The 18,844-nt window shown below is 48.2% G+C and overlaps 3 protein-coding genes and 1 long non-coding RNA gene across 4 annotated transcripts in view; 2 read left to right on the forward strand and 2 right to left on the reverse strand.

Annotated features, from left to right (window-relative positions):
- Positions 1-7,343, reverse strand: part of LOC308469363 (uncharacterized protein) — a 25,540-nt gene extending 18,197 nt beyond the window's left edge. Inside the window, exon 1 of the mRNA XM_080991698.1 lies at positions 6,988-7,343. The gene's annotated coding sequence lies outside the window, so the exon portion shown is untranslated. The remainder of the gene's footprint in view (positions 1-6,987) is intronic.
- LOC308470041 (E3 ubiquitin-protein ligase TRIM17-like) overlaps positions 1-18,844 on the reverse strand; it is a 122,544-nt gene that overhangs the window by 81,684 nt on the left and 22,016 nt on the right. The window lies entirely within an intron of this gene.
- The window catches only part of LOC308470251, a 66,216-nt gene that overhangs the window by 34,463 nt on the left and 12,909 nt on the right, over positions 1-18,844 (forward strand). The gene's annotated exons all lie outside the window — the stretch shown is intronic.
- On the forward strand, positions 1,517-13,760 carry LOC308469649 (tigger transposable element-derived protein 1-like). The gene is made up of 7 exons (XM_080992410.1): positions 1,517-1,603; positions 3,040-3,144; positions 5,519-5,614; positions 6,692-6,811; positions 8,124-8,201; positions 10,775-10,876; positions 11,837-13,760. The coding sequence occupies exons 2-7, from the start codon at positions 3,063-3,065 to the stop codon at positions 13,552-13,554; spliced, it is 2,196 nt and encodes a 731-aa protein (XP_080848536.1). The 5' UTR covers positions 1,517-1,603; positions 3,040-3,062; the 3' UTR covers positions 13,555-13,760.

Below are 18,844 nucleotides of genomic sequence, written 5' to 3' on the forward strand. Positions count from 1 at the left end.
CAAACTCATGCTGGTAGCTTCGAGAACACTATCCAACCATCTCGTCCTCTGTTGTCCCCTTCTCCTTGTGCCCTCCATCTTTCCCGACATTAGGGTCTTTTCCAGGGAGTCTTCTCTGCTCATGAGGTGGCCAAAGTATTGGAGCCTCAGCTTCAGGATCTGTCCTTCCAGTGAGCACTCAGGGCTGATTTCCTTCAGAATGGATAGGTTTGATCTTCTTGCAGTCCATGGGACTCTCAAGAATCTCCTCCAGCACCATAATTCAAAAGCATCACTTCTTCGGCAATCAGCCTTCTTTATGGTCCAGCTCTCACTTCCATACATCACTACTGGGAAAACCATAGCTTTTACTATATGGACCTTTGTTGGCAAGGTGATGTCTCTTCTTTTTAAGATGCTGTCTAGGTTAGAGGGCTGAATCAGGAGCGAGGAGATCTAGATTCAAATTCCCACTCTAGAAGAAGAAGAAGAGTTTGGATTTGATATCCCGCCTTTCACTCCCTTTAAGGAGTCTCAAAGCGGCTCACAATCTCCTTTCCCTTCCTCCCCCACAACAAACACTCTGTGAGGTGAGTGGGGCTGAGAGACTTCAAAGAAGTGTGACTGGCCCAAGGTCACCCAGCAGCTGCATGTGGAGGAGCGGAGACGCGAACCCGGTTCCCCAGATTACGAGACTACCGCTCTTAACCACTACACCACACTGGCTCTCTAGACATGAAGTCAGCCTTTGGAGAGCCCCTTGCAGGGTTGTTGAGAGGAGAAATTGGGGAGCTCAAAATTGGGGAGCTCCTTGCAGGAGAGCAGGATTAGAGACATAATAAATAAATAATAGGGCATTATTTATGTCCCTCTTCTGTAGGACTTGTGTTGAGGATTACAGCCATTCCCACACATTGAAATGTCCAGCTTATCTCATTTTCCCATCGTTTCTGTTCTTTTCATCGCACGTCTGCAATCTTTTATCTCTCTTCTGGGTGAAACAAACCAAAACCTTTCAAGCTCTCACTACCTATTAATGTAATGTATACATTTTTTTCCTCTATCTTTTATTTCATTTATTTTTTAATTGAATTTTTACGCTGCCCTTCACCGGTAGATCTCGGAGCGGTTCACAACATAAAAATACAAAGGAAAAAAATCATGTTAGCATAAAAGGCAGCTAGTCAAATTAAAATGCAACATATATTGAAATTATATTACAAATTTCAGCTAAAAAAACCCCCCAAACAAATTGGAAAACATCCAGCACTAAACGTTTTTTTAAAAGCCCAGGGCTATGTACAGGGCTTTAGTAAATAAACTGGTAGTAATAATTAAAAACAGCAGCATGTGAAAAGTCTGATAATACTTGGGAAAGTCATTCCACAATTGGTGTACCAAAGCAGAATGCTGGACTTTTGGTCTGATCCAGCAGAGTCCTTTATGTTCTTTCTATATTCTTTCCTGCAGCTTGCAGAGGTCGAAATCTCTCTCCTCAGCACTCTTGTGGAGGTTTTCCCCCCATCTTTCGCCTAATCAGAAGCTCCTGATCTGATAGAACAAGAGACGGTACAGCAAATTATAGGAGTGGAGAACGCTAAGACTTCCTCAGCTGCCCACTCAGGTGAGAGACAGGAGCACAGAGAATGTGTCATTATAGACCAATAGGCCAGTTGTTCAGGGATTTGTTACAATGCTTCTGCTTAAAATCATTTTACCAGAGTAATCCTGTGGCTGTTTGAACAAAAGCTATTGTAGAGCTCCATTGGCAGCTGGTATCCATCTGATAGGGTGAAAGGCAGGGAGGCCAACACTAGGGGGAGCCATAGCCCCTGAGAAGGCAGAGCGGGCAGTGCCCCCTTTGTGCTAATGGACCGGCCTCCCTTTCTAATAAGTATGCTTTAAGTATTGATGTCTCAGGGACAGAATTATTAGCTGAAAAACCTTGAGGGTTTGAGACACAGAACCTCTCATTAACTCCCGTGGGGCAGGGAGAAAAAGTGGGCCTTGAGTTTTTCCACCGTGCCACCTGCTTGGTTTCTGGCCGCTGCTAAAAAGATCTGGCTCAGCACCAGGAAGGGAGCCGGCAGTCCTCTATAGGAGCCATTGAATGTTTTCTGCCCTTATGCTCTACGTGGGGCTGCCCTTGAAGCTGTCCCAGAAACTCCAGCGGGTGCAGAATGCTGCAGCGAGGCTCCTCACAGGGTCTCTGCCATGGGAGCATATTCACCCAGTGCTTTTCCAGCTGCACTGGCTCCTGGTGGAGTACAGGCTCAGATTTAAGGTGCTGGTTTTGACCTTTAAAGCCCTTCACGGCCTGGGACCCTCGTACCTACGGGACCGCCTCTCCCGGTATGCCCCACGGAGAGCCTCAAGGTCCATAAATAGCAACACCCTAGTGGTCCCGGGCCCTAAGGAAGTTAGATTAGCTTCAAGCAGAGCCAGGGCCTTTTCAACTCTGGCTCCGGCCTGGTGGAACACTCTGCCTCATGAGACCAGGGCCCTGCAGGATCTGATTTCTTTCCGCAGGGCCTGTAAGACAGAGTTATTCCGCCTGGCCTTTGGCTTGGAGCCAATTTGATTCCCTCCCCCTCTTTCTTGTTTCTTTTCCTTTCTCTTCCTGCGATGAGGCTACATTTTAATATTTTAATGTTTCAATATTTGAATGTTGTATTTTAATTTTGTTTCTAACTTGTATTCATTCAACTTGTTTTTATTATTGCTAGTTAGCCGCTCTGAGCTGGGGAGGGCGGAGTAGAAATAAAAATTATTATTATTATTATTATTATTATTATTATGTGTTTGCCATTCTCTATTCTTCTTGGGAACATAGGAAGTACGAAGTCAGACCATGTAGCTCAATATAGTCTACACGGACTGGCAGCAGCTTACCACAGTTTCAGGCAGGGAGAATTCTCTCCCAATCCTGCCTGGAGATACTAGAGGGGTTGAGCCCTGGTATTTGAGCAGAAACTAGTCAACATCCCTCCCCCTCTAACTCCCCGGCCATGGTCTTCTCCAGCCTTACACTTTCTCCTTCTGTCTTTCTCTTGGTTTCAGGCTGTCCTAAGGTGACACTGAAAATGAAGGAGGAAGAAAAAGAAGATGAGGAAGACCTCCCGGCAGCCGGTCCCCAGGGCTCTGAGGAAAGCAAGATCTTCCTAGGTGACTGGCTAGGTGTGGGGTGGATTTGGATGATACAGGTTACCTAGGGAACTTTGCCCCCCACCCGACCAGATTTGAAACACCAGGCCTCCCCATTTGACTACAAGGTTGTTTCCCCCTAAATTGTGCCCATCTGCCCCATACCTGATGTTCTATGGGGCATGCAGAGATGTGGATAGTAGGGCTGCTCTCAAATCCTATCCCTGCAGGAAGCAGGATTGAACTCCCTGTACACCCGTGGGTACCTTATTATTTAGTCGTTTAGTCATGTCCGTCTCTTCGTGACCCCATGGACCAGAGCACGCCAGGCACTGCTGTCTTCCACTGCCTCCCGCAGTTTGGTCAAACTCATGCTGGTAGCTTCGAGAACACTGTCCAACCATCTCGTCCTCTGTCGTCCCCTTCTCCTTGTGCCCTCCATCTTTCCCAACATCAGGGTCTTTTCCAGGGAGTCTTCTCTTCTCATGAGGTGGCCAAAGTCTTGGAGCCTCAGCTTCAGGATCTGTCCTTCCAGTGAGCACTCAGGGCTGATTTCCTTCAGAATGGATAGGTTTGATCTTCTTGCAGTCCATGGGACTCTCAAGAGTCTCCTCCAGCACCATAATTCAAAAGCATCAATTCTTCAGCGATCAGCCTTCTTTATGGTCCAGCTCTCACTTCCATACATCACTACTGGGAAAACCATAGCTTTTACTATACGGACCTTTGTCGGCAAGGTGATGTCTCTGCTTTTTAAGAGGGAGTTCAATTCTGCTTGGTCACAAAATGACAGGTGGCTATTCTAATGTGTTCAGTTTGTATATGAATGTGTTTTGGGTCCTTTTCTACTAGTTCACATTAGCTATGAAGCTATACGGAGAGCCTCACACTTTCTGATTCTGAGGGTCTTTCCCCCACCCCACCCCCGCCACTAGATCATATTTTCTTCTTGTAGTCGTGGAGAAAGAAAGATTCTTCATCATGATCATTCATTCATCCCATAACTGTGAAAGTTTGTTGGGTCGTATATCTATTGACCCACAGAGTCTGCTGCAACGGCCCTGCAATTGTAGAACTCCATTGGCAGCTGGTATGCATCTGATAGGGTTAAAGGCAGGGAGCTGGCAGTGCCCCCTTTGTGCTAATGGATTTCTTGCCACTCCGACAAACTTCCAATGGTGCCCACACGCTTCCACTCCGCGCGCTGCCACTCTCTCCCGTTGCCGGATAATAGCAGAGTCCACACACAGCATCAAATGGCTTATCTGTGGCAACGTGGTGTCCTCAATAACGCAGCTCGACACCAGTGCTTCTAATCCAAAACTCTTTATTTAGTAGCACTCAAAACAGAAAAGAAAACCTGCAGAATCTAGCTGCATGTTCACAGCTCTCTGCCTCTTAACAAAAAACGGAAGGACCTTGCTAGCGTTCCCAGACAGACTGCTCTCCAGAGAGAGCTCAGCCCCCACAGAGCACAGATCAAAGCAAACAAGCATGGATCATATGGGCAGTGCACCCAGTTGATAAGAACGCTCCTGGATTGTTAACCCCTGACAGTCCAGAACCACAACATTAACAGTTATCACGGGTGGCGCTGTGGGTTAAACCACAGAGCCTAGGGCTTGCTGATCAGAAGGTCGGTGGTTCGAATCCCTGTGACAGGGTGAGCTCCCGTTGCTCGGTCCCAGCTCCTGCCAACCTAGCAGTTCGAAAGCACGTCAAAGTGCAAGTAGATAAATAGGTACCGCTCCGGCGGGAAGGTAAACGGCATTTCCGTGTGCTGCTCTGGTTCGCCAGAAGCGGCTTAGTCATGCTGGCCACATGACCCGGAAGCTGTACGCCGGCTCCCTCGGCCAATAAAGTGAGATGTGCGCCGCAACCCCAGAGTCGGCCACGACTGGACCTAATGGTCAGGGGTCCCTTTACCTTTACTTTATAATCTGCTTTTCGCCCAAAAGTCCCAGGGCAAGGAATGTTATACTGCCCAAAGCAAACATTTTTAAACCATAGGATTGAAACAGTGTAGGAAAAAAACAAAATACAGAATCTGCTTACAATAAAACCACCAGCAGCGACAGAAATTCAGGGGCTTCATGTCACCCCCACCCCAAAATCCTGAGAACAGAGATGCAACTTCACCGGCTCATGAAATGACACCAATGTTGTGGTGAGGTCCGCCTCAGAGGGGTTGGTGCTCCAATGGCAAGAGAGAGCCCTGTGCATGGGACTCCATCCCACAAGTGTCCTGAGGTGTGTGGGCCACCAGCAGACCTTCCTCTCATACAGATCTTAATATGTGGGCAGCTCGGAATGGGAGGAGGCAGAGAAACTGCCTGCCACTCATGATTGAACCATCCTCCTGTGCCTCACCTTCTGACGTTTTTCTCTTGATCAGAGTTCCCTGACGTGACGATAAAGGTAGAAGAGGAACCATGGACCCCGAATCATCAGATTTCTGAGGAAAACAGCACTTCCCCAACTGCCCAGTCAGGTGAAAGATCTAATCGAGAAACTGGGACCCATTTAGCTAGGGTTGATATACTGTGGTACCTCGGTTTCTGAACGTCTCCGTTGACGAACATTTCGGTTTTCGAACGCCGTAAACCCGGAAGTAAATGCTTCAGTTTTCGAACACACCTTGGAAGTCGAACATGCCACACGGCTTCCACTGAGTGCCTAGCAGTTGGCTGTTGAGTTTTTGGTTTTTGAACGTTTCAGAACTCAAACTGTCTTCCAGAATGGATTACATTCAAAAACTGAGGTACCACTGTATTTCAGAAAGTGAAAATTCGGACCTTTTTTTTTTTGGCAAAGTTGTTGAGGTTGTTTTTTTATTATTCTTTTCGGCCAAAGTTGTTGTGCAAAATCTCAAAAATGAAATTTGGCAAAATCTAGACTTTTGACATGGGTTGCCATATGTTGGGATTTCCCCAGACATTTCAGTGATTTCTGCTTCCAACTGCTGTATTCCAGCTATGTCCGGGGAATTCCAGATGTATGGCAACCCTAATTTTGCCATCATCTGTGGGCAGGCCTCTTCCTGGTTTCCCAGCATTCCAGTGGGGTGGCCATATTCATCTCTGGCAGCAAAATACAACAAAGCGTTTTGTGGCTCCTGGAACGCTGAAGGATTTAATGTGGCTTAAGCTCTTGTGGATCGAGGCCCACCCCACCCCACAACAACTCCATATGCGCAGCCAGCAAGCTGTGGGGCTTCCCACAAGACCCTTCACAAACTTTGGAGGTACACGTGGGGGTTAAAATGAACACCCCTCTGGTGCATTTCACATTATTCCCTACGTGATTACGTCGGCGTCTTCTGCACTTTAGCAGAAATTTCAGTTTTCAAGCCCGAGTGGGATTCCTGGATTTTAGTGAGGAGGAGAGAAGGCTTGGGTTCTGTAGCACACAAAAAAGAAGGGAAGAAAACGAGGCTCCAGGCCACACCACTGGTGAGGTAATGGAGAAGCCACCTCATTTGAAAGCTGTTGTGTATTGAGGGAGGTGAGAGGAATTTTTCCACAGAAAACTAGCTGGCACTCACCGTTGCCTTCCCTGTATTGATCAGGATTCCCTGAAGTAGTGGTAAAGATAGAAGAAGACGAACCTGATGGTGGAGGCATGGAGGGAAACAAGGCTGTTGGGACTTCATGCTCAGGTGAGGGGTGGATTCCCCTAAAATGCACAGGTAACCAGAAGCAGCTCTCCACGTGGGCTAGACCCACAACACCAGCGCCTCAGCAAGTGTGTTGTAGGGTGAGGTGGCAGGGGGGTTGGTGCGGTGTGGACCCATAGAAACACCGGATTTGCTCTGCCGCTGCGCTTGCCCTGCTGCCTTCCCCCCTCCCTCTCCCAGTGACTTACTCTGAATCTGTGGCACACCTCTCTTCTATTGATCATCCCCAGGTTTCTCACATTCTCCCCAACCTTGAAACACCCAAGATTTGAACGTTGTGGGAAGAAAACCTTAATAAAGGCTGGCTTTGGCATTTGAAAGCCTTGATGTGTAGCTTTGATCCTTAGAGAGGAGGATAGCACAGGGGCAGAAACAGAAACACCCACCCACCAGTGGTTCTGTAGTCTTGGAATGTTCTAGAACCCAGGAGAATGCCCCATAGCGTTCTTCATGTCTGCAGCCCCATTGTGTCTGTGATTCCAAAGTAAGCTTGTCTGCTGAACTGGGCACCCCTTCTCCCCTCACATTATTCAATCAATCAATCAATCAATCAAATGTAGATGTAGATTTTTTTTCAGTTTTGTTGTTCTGTATGGGACAATGACAATAAAGATTATTGTATTGTATCGTTATATACTGCTCTACATCCGAAGATTTTGGAGCAGATGGAAATACTGGGTGGAAGCACACAAAAAAAGTTAAAACAAAACAATAAGCCTCTCCCCACTCCCACAAACATATTTAAAGGCTGTAGAATACTAATCAGCCTGGCTAAAGAGGAACATTTTGGCCTGGTGCCTAAAGACATGTGATAAAGGCGTCAGGCGAGCCTCCCTGGGGAGAGCGTTCCACAAATGGGGAGCCACTTTAGAAAAGGCCCGGTCTCGTGTTGCCTCCCTCTGGACCTCTTGTGGAGGAGGCACACGAAGAAGGGCCTCAGAGGATGAATCCAGAGTCTGGATCGGTTTATTTGGAGAGAGGTGGTCCTTGAGGTATTGCAGTTCTGAACTGTTTAATAGAGGCTGTCAGAACCGGCTGCCCTGTGAAGGAAGAGAGAGTCTGAATGCAAGGCTGTGTCTTAGAGGGAAACAGAGGCAGCCCGCAACAGCAGAACCACCTGTCTTATAATAATTGTTGCCCAAGATTGCCTTTTTTCCTCCTCCCTCCCAATCCCATTTCTTTTTGTGCCATGTCTTATGGAACACAAACCCAAGGTCCTATTTTCGGCAGGATTAAATCCTTAAAAGAAAGAATATGATTAAGATGAGGTTGTCCGGAAGATGTGTCTTTCCCGAGATCCTCTTAGATCTCTTTCCTCCCTCAGGGCTTCCTGCGGTGACTGTGAAGGTGGAAGAAGAAGAGGAGGAGCCCTGGGAGTCAGATCATCAAGGCTGTGAGGAAGGTGAGGCCTTCCCAAGAGAGGGAAGAGTCTGGCTGTGAGATAACCCCCACATCTCCCCTCGCAATACTAAGAAGCAGAGTGGTGGGAGACTCAGGGTGGACAACAGGAGGAGGCCCTTCTTCATAGAACACAAATTATGACGTTCACAGCCCTTAAGATGTGATGTCTGCCAACTGAGCTGGCTCTTAAAAGGGGATCAGGCAAATCCGGCTATTGATTAATAAGGCTATAAATTGCACCTAATTGCACTACCTGAGTCAGTGCCAGTACCTCTGACCCTATCAAGTTATGACTGGGATAATCCAGAGGGTGCCCTCCAGATGCAGTTAGACTACAACTCCCATCATTCCTGACTGTTGGCCATGCTGGCTGTGGCTGATGGGAGCTGGAGTCCAGCAACTTATGCAGCCCCCACCACCACTGCCACTCTGAGCCAGAATTTCAACACCTGATCTTTTTTTCTAATTTTATTTTTAAAAATAATATTTATTACTTTTAAACCTTACAAAAAAAGGGGGGGAAGAAGAAAAAACATACAATACAATATATAAACAATACACAACACAACATTAACACATTAAACAATACAAAAACAGTACAAAAGCAAAAACAATTCAAAAAACACACATCACACCATCTCAATATCCTCTCTTTCATTCCCTTGTTTCATCGACTTCCTCTCACCTCCCTTTTTGTATTCCATTTCTATTAATTGTTTCAGCAAATCCTTTCCATCTTTCTCTATTTTCTGTCATATGATTATCTTAACATATTTTAACCTTATTTTCCATTAAAACTATAATGCTTATTTATACTTAATTCCTTAAAACATTTCTACTAAAGCCATAAAATTTCCTTCCAACATTTTTCTAACATTCATTAATTTTACATTATTTCCATATATAGATTTTAAACTTTTTCCAATAATCTTCCACCGTCTCTTCTCCCTGGTCTTGGATTCTGCCAGTCATTTCCGTCCATTCCATATAGTCCATCAACCTGGTAATCTTCTGTCTGAGGCTCTTAACTCTTTTCCAAGTCCCTTCTGTGAGTCTTCTTCATGTTTATACATGCACTTTACTTTGTCTTCTCCTGATCTTGTTCTTATTTTCCTTCCTTTGATGCTGAAAAGTAAATCTCGAGGAAATTCCCACCTAGTATTCCTTCTCAACAAATCAGCCAAATCTGCATAGTTAAAACTAAAATTCACAAGGTATTTCTAGTCGTATTTTAAAGTTCCTCCAAGTCTAGCAGTCCCCACAACTCCAGTCTCCTCCTGACCCAAGTCCAAGTCCCAAAAGTCAATAAATCCCTGCATGAAGGGATCTATCCAACTTTCCTTCTCCAATCCAAGCGGGGCTCCAATCCTCAAAGTCTGGCTTTCTCTAGATTCAGTCATAAAAGGCATCCACTTATAGTCATCAAACTGCATCTGTGTGGCTGGGGCTCTGACAACTTTCTCCCCTGCCTTCTCCTCAATTTGCCATGTCAAGGTAGATCCCTGTATCGATTCCTGAATAGTTTCTGTATTAATATTCACTTTTTGTCCCAAATTAGTCACTTTTTGCTCCAAGTCATCCGTCTTCCTATGGAGCTGTTCCAGTGAGTCATTAATCTTACATAATGCAACCACTAAGGCTTCTTCTGTCAACATTCTTTACAGTCCAAGGTCAATCCCAAATTCTCATGGTCTTGTCTTACAGCTGGAAATTCCCCACTCAACTCATGTAACAATTTCAAAGGCTTCCTCTAGGGGGAAACAATTTCTATTTGTATCAATCCTTTTAAGCACAATTCAAACAATAGAGTTAGTTTCAATTTTCAATTACATTTACTCCTTTTTAAACGCAGAAGGAGACAATGGAAACAATGTATTTCTCTTCTTTAACTTACTGTCAACAAACGATCTATTCACAGTCAATGAACATATCCAAAACTTCAGTCCTACTAGCAGCCCGTTTCCAGGTTCAGAGCGGTGGTAATTTGACTTTCTTCACTCTCCTGCAGGCTTACGCGGTCTAAAAAGAATTCCCCCCTCTCCTCCTGCTTCCAAGGGGGGTTTGATGATTTTAGCCGATGGAAGTTTAATCCTTTATGAAAAGCTTTCCAAGACTTTAGCTTGCAACCTTTTTGCTCCAGTCTATTTACAAAAGGGGAAGGCGGACTTCCTGTTTGAAACCTCCCCGTTTCGGTACCAAATTAAGACGTTTAAAAATCCAATTTTCCGTTCTACTCACAGGTAGTTGTTTTAAAATCGAATTGTCCACAGGAAAAAGTCAGCGCTCTCCGGCAACAGCAATGCGGCTTCACTCCGTGAAAGAAGCAGTCAATTCTTTCGGATCCCCGAAACCGGGTTTCCCCGCGAGTAGGGGAGGCGCAAAAGGTGCCAGCCGAATCCCACGTTCACAGGCTTCTCCTGCCTGTGATTTTTTGTGGGTCCCCGCCTTCGCCGTGGCGGTCAGACCCTAATTGCCACGAAGCGAGTTCCTCCCAGTCAGAGGAATTCAGCCATTACCGGAGGCGCTAACCCGGAAGTCTCCTCAACACCTGATCTTCTCCTTCTGCTCCTCCAGGATTTACTGGTGTGATAATAAAGGTGGAACCAGAAGAGGAGCCCTGGCTCTCCAGTCTCCATACAACTCAGGGAAGTGCGGCTGTCTCAGGAGTCCAGCCAGGTGAGGGATTCAATGATGATGTAACGAATTCTTGGAGCGCTTCAAAGCCATCAAAGTGGTGTACAAGACCCAAACACGAACACACAAAAAGACCCAAAACACTACAGTGGTGCCCCGCAAGACGAATGCCTCGCAAGACGAAAAACTCGCTAGACGAAAGGGTTTTTCGTTTTTTGAGGTGCTTTGCAAGACGAATTTCCCTATGGGCTTGCTTCGCAAGACGAAAACGTCTTGCAAGTTTGTTTCCTTTTTCGTAAAACCATTAATACCCAGGGTGCATTGCTTGAAGAGGTGCAGTTGCGACTTGACTTCAAGGAGCAACTCATAGCACGCGGTGTGGTAGCCTTTTTTGAAGTTTTTGAAGACTTTGCTGATTTTTGAAGCTTTTCCAAAACTTCTTTTGCAGCCATTTGGTAAGTTAAACTCTTAAATTTTTGGGGGGGGGTTGGATTTTGGGTTGGGGTGTTTGGAATTCAAGGACTTGGTGTTGGGGAGGGGTTTGCAAGAATCTGGAAGCTTGTGAGTGATTTTTCTGCATTTTTATGATTTTCTGTGACCATTGGGCCACTCTGCTGTTTTTTTTAAAAAAAATTCTGGGTTTGAATTTCTGTGTGGTGGGTGGCTGGGGGAACAGTTGAGGAGGGGGTTGCAAGAATCTGGAAGCTTGTGTGTGTTTTTCTGCATTTTTATGATTTTTTGTGACCATTGGGCCACTCTGCTGTTTTTTTAAAAAAATTCTGGATTTGAATTTCTGTGTGGTGGGTGGCTGGGGGAACAGTTGGGGAGGGGTTTGCAGCAGTTGGGGAGGGGTTTGCAATTTCTGTGTGGTGGGCGGCTGGGGGAATAGTTGAGGTTTTTGAAGACTTTGGTGATTTTTGAAGCTTTCTGTGTGGTGGGTGGCTGGGTGCTTTTGAATTTTTTGGATGTGAAGCACTGATTATTTTTTTTGGGTTTGCGCAGGTAGGAGCTGTGCTGCCATGGGACCCAAGAAGACTGCTGCTGCAGAGGCCGGCGAGGGGAAGAAGGAGAAGGTTACGCTGGAAATGAAGAAGGAGATCATCCGGAAGCACGACAGTGGAATGCGTGTGACAGACCTCGCGAGGGAGTACGGGAGGAATCCATCGACCATCGGGACCATCCTGAAGATGAGGGAGAAGATCCTTGCGACTGATGCAGCCAAGGGAGTCACCAGGATCGTGAAGAACCGCCCAGCTGTTCTGGAGGAGGTGGAGAAGTTGCTGCTCATCTGGTTAGAAGAGAAGCAGCGTGCAGGGGACACAGTGACTGAGGCCGTCATTTGTGAGAAGGCCAAGGCCTTGCACGCAGACCTCGTCCGGCAACAGCCAGGAACCTCAGGTGAGCCAGAAGTCTTCAAGGCAAGCAGAGGTTGGTTTGACCGGTTCAAGGCAAGATCTGGAATCCACAGCGTGGTCAGGCATGGAGAGTCTGCCAGTTCTGATGTTTCTGCGGCTGAAGACTTTGCAGTGGAGTTCCTGGAGGTTGTGAAGACGGAGGGCTACATTCCACAGCAGGTCTTCAACTGCGACGAGACCGGGCTGTTTTGGAAGAGGATGCCCAAAAGGACTTTCATCACACAGGAGGAGGCCAAGTTGCCTGGCCACAAGCCCATGAAGGATCGTCTGACCCTGCTCTTCTGTGCCAACGCAAGCGGCGATCTGAAGATCAAGCCCCTGTTGGTGTACCACTTGGAGAACCCACGGGCCTTCAAGAAACACAAGGTCGACAAGGAGCGGCTGAGTGTCATGTGGCGATCCAACAGTAAGGCTTGGGTCACACGTGTGCTGTTTGTGGACTGGGTCAATCTTGCTTTTGGCCCTGCTGTCAAACAGTACCTGCTGGACAACGACCTGCCGCTGAAGGCTTTGCTTCTGATGGACAATGCTCCTGCTCATCCTAAAGGCCTTGAGGAGGACTTGTTGGAGGAGTTCAGCTTCATCAGCATCATGTTCCTGCCGCCTAACACCACGCCACTGCTCCAGCCGATGGATCAGCAGGTCATCGCCAATTTCAAAAAACTCTACACCAAGGAGCTTTTCAGGCGATGCTTCGAGGTGACTGATTGCACCACCATCACCCTGTGGGAATTCTGGAAGGACCACTTCGACATCATCATCTGCTTGAAGACGATCACCACGGCCTGGAACGGCATCAGCCAGAGAAATTTGAATTGCGCTTGGCGCAGCCTGTGGCCGGACTGTGTGGCACCAAGTGACTCTGATGCACCAGAGTCAACAGTGGTGCAGGACATTGTTGCCTTGGGGAGGACCATGGGCCTGGAGGTCACAGAGGAGGACATCAGCGAGCTGGTGGAGGAGCACGACCACGAGCTGACCACCCAGGAGCTGGTCGAACTGCAGGCAGAGGCTGCGCAGGAGCAGGCCTCGCTGGAAGAGGAGGAAGCAATTGAGGAGCGGCTGTCCTCCAAAGAACTGAGGGACATTTGCCTGAAGTGGAAGGATGTGCAGGCTTTTGCACAGTGGCACCACCCTGACAAGCATGTGGCACATGACCATGCGAACACTTTTGATACGAGGGTCATGTCGCCTTTCAGGGAGGTGCTTAAAAGGCGGATGAAGCAGCAGTCCATGGACAGGTTCTTCAGCAAGAAGCAAAGAGTGGAAGAGGAACCTTCTTCGAGTTGTCCCCCAGAGTCTTAGAAAATGTACTGTACACTTTGTTGATTTTTAAATGTTTTTCTGTCATGTTTAGAAACTTATTGTTCCTTCAATTTTTGAAATGCTCTTTACAGTATGTGTGACTTTAAAGAGCACTTAATAAACTCTTGTACCAAATTTGGCTTTGTTTGGACTTTTTTTGACCATAGGAACGCATTAATTGAATTTCAATGCATTCCTATGGGATTTCGTGCTTTGCAAGACGAAAAATTTGCTAGACGAAAAAACTCGCGGAACGAATTAATTTCGTCTTGCGAGGCACCACTGTATAAAAACAATAAAGCCATCCTCACAAATTCTGAAAACAACAAAATAGTTTTAATCAGGTATGGTATTGTTCCATAGCTAACTGAGTCATCCCTCAGGGAAACTCTTCGTAAAACAAAAATGTCTTCAGTCAGCACCTAAACATCACAATACTAGATACCTGGAATATACCTTTCCAGGCTGGGCTGTATGCACGCAGCTGGAGACTGTGCCTGCATGGAAATGTCCTCTGCTCATCCCTGTTCAATCCCCTCTTGGTTCTGGGAGACAGAGGTGCTGGAGAAGGTGGGGAAGCACCTGCCTCCTCATTTGCCTCCTGACCAGCCTTTTCCTCTTCTTCCAATCCATCCTGGGCTCCACACTCCAGCTCTGAAACTTCCCCTGCCTCTGACTCTTGCCTCCTGACTGGAATAGTAAAGGTAAAGGGACCCCTGACCATTAGGTCCAGTTGTGACCGACTCTGGGGTTGCTGTGCTCATCTCGCTTTACTGGCCGAGGGAGCGAGCATACAGCTTCCGGGTCATGTGGCCAGCATGACTAAGCCGCTTCTGGCGAACTGGAGCAGCACACGGAAACACCGTTTACTTTCCCGCCAGAGCGGTACCTATTTATCTACTTGCACTTTTATGTGCTTTTGAACTGCTAGGTTGGCAGGAGCAGGGACCAAGCAACGGGAGCTCACCCCGTCGCGGGGATTCGAACCGCCGACCTTCTGATCGGCAAGTCCTAGGCTCTGTGGCTTAACCCACGGCGCCTCCCCCGTCCCTTCCTGACTGGAATAGTTCCCCACAAATCACTGGCCCCAGCTCCCAAGTCAGATTCCAGGCCTGTTTCCCCTGACACACACTTGTCAGCATCTTGCTAGTCCCTGCCAGGAACTCGTAATCAATACATGAAGCAGAACGATCATTTGCGCGGGAATTGATGTGCAGTGTCCTGATTTCCCTGTTGCTTCTGACAGGCAATGGCGGCGCCAAAGAAGAGGTGGATTTTCTGCCTGGTAGCATGAAGCCCACAGAGCCCATGAGGGCATCGTTGTTGATGTCCAGAGGGAGCGTTTTCCGGAGAGCCAATCAGTACAGAATAGAAAGGCAGCAAGGAAGCCAGGCAGGGAAGAGAGTTTGCAAGAAGCCCTACAAATGCTCCAATTACGGGAAGGCCTTCGTCTGGAGAAAATACTTCCTCTCCCAGGAGCGAGGCCACGCAGGAGAGAAACCGTACGCCTGCTCCCACTGCGGGAAAACCTTCAACGGGCGCTCGTACCTCCTCGCTCATGAGAGAACCCACACGGGAGAGAAGCCCCACAAGTGCTCGCTTTGCGGGAAGGGCTTCAACGTGAAGTCTTACCTCCTCGCTCACTGGAGAACCCACACGGGGGAGAAGCCCCACATCTGCTCGTTCTGCGGGAAGAGCTTCAGCGGGAGGTCCAACCTCAACCGGCACCAGAGGAGCCACACGGGAGAGAAGCCGTACGCCTGCTCCGCCTGTGGCAGGGGCTTCAGCCACAAAGCGCACATGACCCGCCACGAGAGGATCCACACGGGCGAGAAGCCCTACAAATGCTCGCGGTGCCCGAAGAGCTTCGGCCAGAGCTCCACCCTCATCTCCCACGAGAGGACCCACACGGAGAAGCCCTACAAATGCTCGCACTGCGAGAGGAGCTTCGGCCAGAGCGGCAAGCTCGCCGCGCACGAGAGGAGCCACACGGGCGAGAAGCCGTACGAGTGCCCGGCTTGCGGGAAGGGCTTCAACCACCGCTCCGACTACATCATCCACGAGAGGACCCACACGGGCGACAAGCCGTACGCGTGCGCTGTCTGCGGGAAAAGCTTCAGCGGGAGGTCCAACCTCACCAGGCATGAGAGGAGCCACACCGGCGAGAAGCCGTACCTCTGCTCGGTGTGCGGGAAAGGCTTCTGCCACAAGGCCCACCTCCTCCGCCACGAGAAGATCCACACGGGGGGAAAGCCCTACAAGTGCTCCAACTGCGGTGAGAGCTTCAAGCACCGGACGGACCTGATTGGCCACCAGAGGAGCCACTCGGGGGTCAAGCAGTACACCTGCACGGCCTGCGGGAAGAGCTTCAGCGGGAAGTCGAACCTTAACAGGCACAAGAGAAGCCACACGGGAGAGAAGCCCTACACCTGCCTGGTCTGCGGCCGGAGCTTCAGCCACAAGGCACACCTGATTCGGCACGAGAGGATCCACACCGGGGAGAAGCCCTACAAGTGCTCGCACTGCATGAAAAGCTTCAACCAGAGTTCCACCCTTACTGCTCACGAGAGAACCCACACGGCAGGGAAGCCGCGCAAAAGCTGAGCTCGGGACACGGCAGGTGTCCGTTTCGGAGTGCAGATCCTAAACGAGATTGTGAAGTGATTTGTGTGTGATGTGCTTTTGAAGTTTGTGTGTCACCTCACTCAACTTTCAGGAAAAGAGGGCGTGGGTGTGTGTTTTTCATTTCAGTCGTATACAGTGGTACCTCTGGTTGCGAACGGGATCCGTTCTGGAGGTCCGTTCGCAACATGAAAAGAACGCAACCCGCAGTGGCACGTCTGCGCACGCGTATATATATAATTTTAGTCTCAGAATGTGAGGGGCACATGGCAGTGGCACTCCAGGCTTTCTATGAACTGAGGATTTTCCTTCATTCTTCCCTCATTATCAATTTGGGAGAGAAAAGAATACAGTGGTACCTCTGGTTATGTACTTAATTCGTTCCGGAGGTCCGTTCTTAACCTGAAACTGTTGTTAACCTGAAGCACCACTTTAGCTAATGGGGCCTCCCGCTGCCGCCACACGATTTCTGTTCTCATCCTGAAGCAAAGTTTTTCACCCGAGGTACTATTTCTGGGTTAGTGGAGTCTGTAACCTGAAGCGTATGTAACCCGAGGTACCACGGTACGTAATCCTCTCCCCCTCATCAAAAACAGAATTACCTGTCATGAAAGAAGATTATAGCGCAGCGATATAGCACTTAGCTTGCTGACAGAAGTTTAATCCCTGGCATCTTCATTTTAAAAAGGGGCGAGGACAGTCACAACGACCGAGGGACTGCCCAGAAAGGTCACAGAAAGGCTTTTTAGATTATAGAAAAGGCAAGTAAGACAGGGTGGGAAGACATGATAAGAGGTCAGTATGGAGAAGGTGGATGGGGAGACGTTTTTCTTGCTCTTCTCATCATATTAAAACCTCAGGACACCCAATGAAGCTAGAGGGCAGGAGATCTCGGACCAGCAAAAGGAGAGGCTGCTTCGCAAAGGGCATACTTAAACTGTGGAACTCACTGCCCCATGATGCAGTGATAGCTTCCAACTTGGGCAGCTTACGGTGGGTTAGACAAATTCACGGACGTCAACGCTATCAGTGGCTACTAGTCATGATGGATATATATTACCTACAGTAGCAGAGGCAGCCTACCCCTGGGTACCAACTGCTGTGGAACATGGGTGGGAGAGTGTTATTGTGCTCAGAAGCATCTAGCAAACCTCTGGGGGAAACGGAGAATGCCGGGCTAGAGAGGCCTTTGGTTTAAGAGGGTGAGAGACACTCACAGAGGTGTGCGAAGAGCCAAACAGAACATCCATGTGCAGAGGCATTGTATCTGAATAGCAGGTGCTGGGGTCAAGTATCCCTCTGTCTGACAAAAATGGGTCCTGGACCATGAAGATGAATGTCACAATAAATCTGTTGGCCGGACATTGTGGATTTTTATTTTATTTTAACTGAATCCAGACTAGCGCAGCTGCCTCCCCGCCCCCAGACCCATGATGAACAAAAAACTCACAGAGTGCAGTCCTGTACACATCTAATCAGACATATGCCCTATTGAGTTCAATGAGATTTAGTATGCAGTCCTGGAAACTACAACTAATCCAGAATGCGGCAGCTAGACTGGTGACTGGGAGCGGCCGCCGAGACCGTATAACACCAGTCCTGAAAGTCCTACGTTGGCTCCCAGTACGTTTCCAGGCACAATTCAAAGTATTGGTGCTGATCTTTAAAGCCCTAAATGGCCTGGGCCCAGTATACTTGAAGGAGTGTCTCCACCCCCATCGTTCAACCCGGACGCTGAGGTCCAGCTCTGAGGGCCTTCTGGCGGTTCCCTCCTTGTGAGAAGCCAAGTTACAGGGAACCAGGCAGAGGGCCTTCTCGGTAGTGGCACCCTCCCTGTGGAACGCCCTCCCATCAGATGTCAAGGAAATAAACAACTATCAGACTTTTAGAAGACATTTTAAGGCAGCCCTGTTTAGGAAAGTTTTTTAAGTCTGATGCTTTATTGTGTTTTTAATATTCTGTTGGGAGCCGCCCAGAGTGGCTGGAGAAACCCAGCCAGATGGGTGCCGTATAAATAATAAAAGTAGTAGTAGTAGTAGTAGTATTATATGCACTTAGGCCCCATCCGCAGTGTACATTCAAAGCGGGATCATGCCACTTTAAAACATGGCGTCCCCCGAAGAATCCTGGGGCCTGTAGTTCCAAAGGGTGCTGAGAGTTGTTGGGGGGACCCTCTACTCCCCTCACTGACCTATAATTCCCAGAGTTCTCTGGAAAGTGGGACAGGTTGTTACACCACTCTGGGAAGTGGTGGTCTCCTCACGACTCTGAGGCTGTTGCTTCCCTTTGCCTAATGACAGGGCTGGCCCTGCTCACATGCCCCATGGCTCTACCGCCTGTGATTTGGAAAGTTAAAGAGCTTGAGGCTCTGGGAATCAGCCTGAGTACACACAAACCTGCTCGTGGTAGCACAAAAATGTAGTCCCTGCCCTCAATCCAGAACCTTTCATGCTTTTCCTCAACACACTGCTTCCAATCTAGATTGATTCTAGATCCTGCTGCCCACAGGGGTGGGTGAGCTTAATTAATACATGCTTGAAAATCCTTGATTCGGTTTCCTTTTCCTCCCTGCACATGCCCCAGGTGAGTGAAGTAGGAAGTGGTGATTGCAATCTTGGTACTGAAATAAAAGAATTGAGGTCTTATATATATAATAAATGTTCATAGT

Source organism: Podarcis pityusensis, assembly GCF_964106645.2.
Source record: "Podarcis pityusensis genome assembly, chromosome: 2".
Taxonomy (NCBI): Eukaryota; Metazoa; Chordata; class Lepidosauria; order Squamata; family Lacertidae; genus Podarcis; species Podarcis pityusensis.

Excerpts from the sequence above, each read along its gene's own strand:
- LOC308469649 (XM_080992410.1), top strand. The coding sequence starts at position 3,063 with ATGAAGGAGGAAGAAAAAGAAGATGAGGAAGACCTCCCGGCAGCCGGT. Across the intron at positions 6,812-8,123 it reads GATTCCCCTAAAATGCACAG|GGCTTCCTGCGGTGACTGTG; the intron begins GTAACCAGAAGC and ends TTCCTCCCTCAG. Across the intron at positions 8,202-10,774 it reads TCATCAAGGCTGTGAGGAAG|GATTTACTGGTGTGATAATA; the intron begins GTGAGGCCTTCC and ends CTGCTCCTCCAG.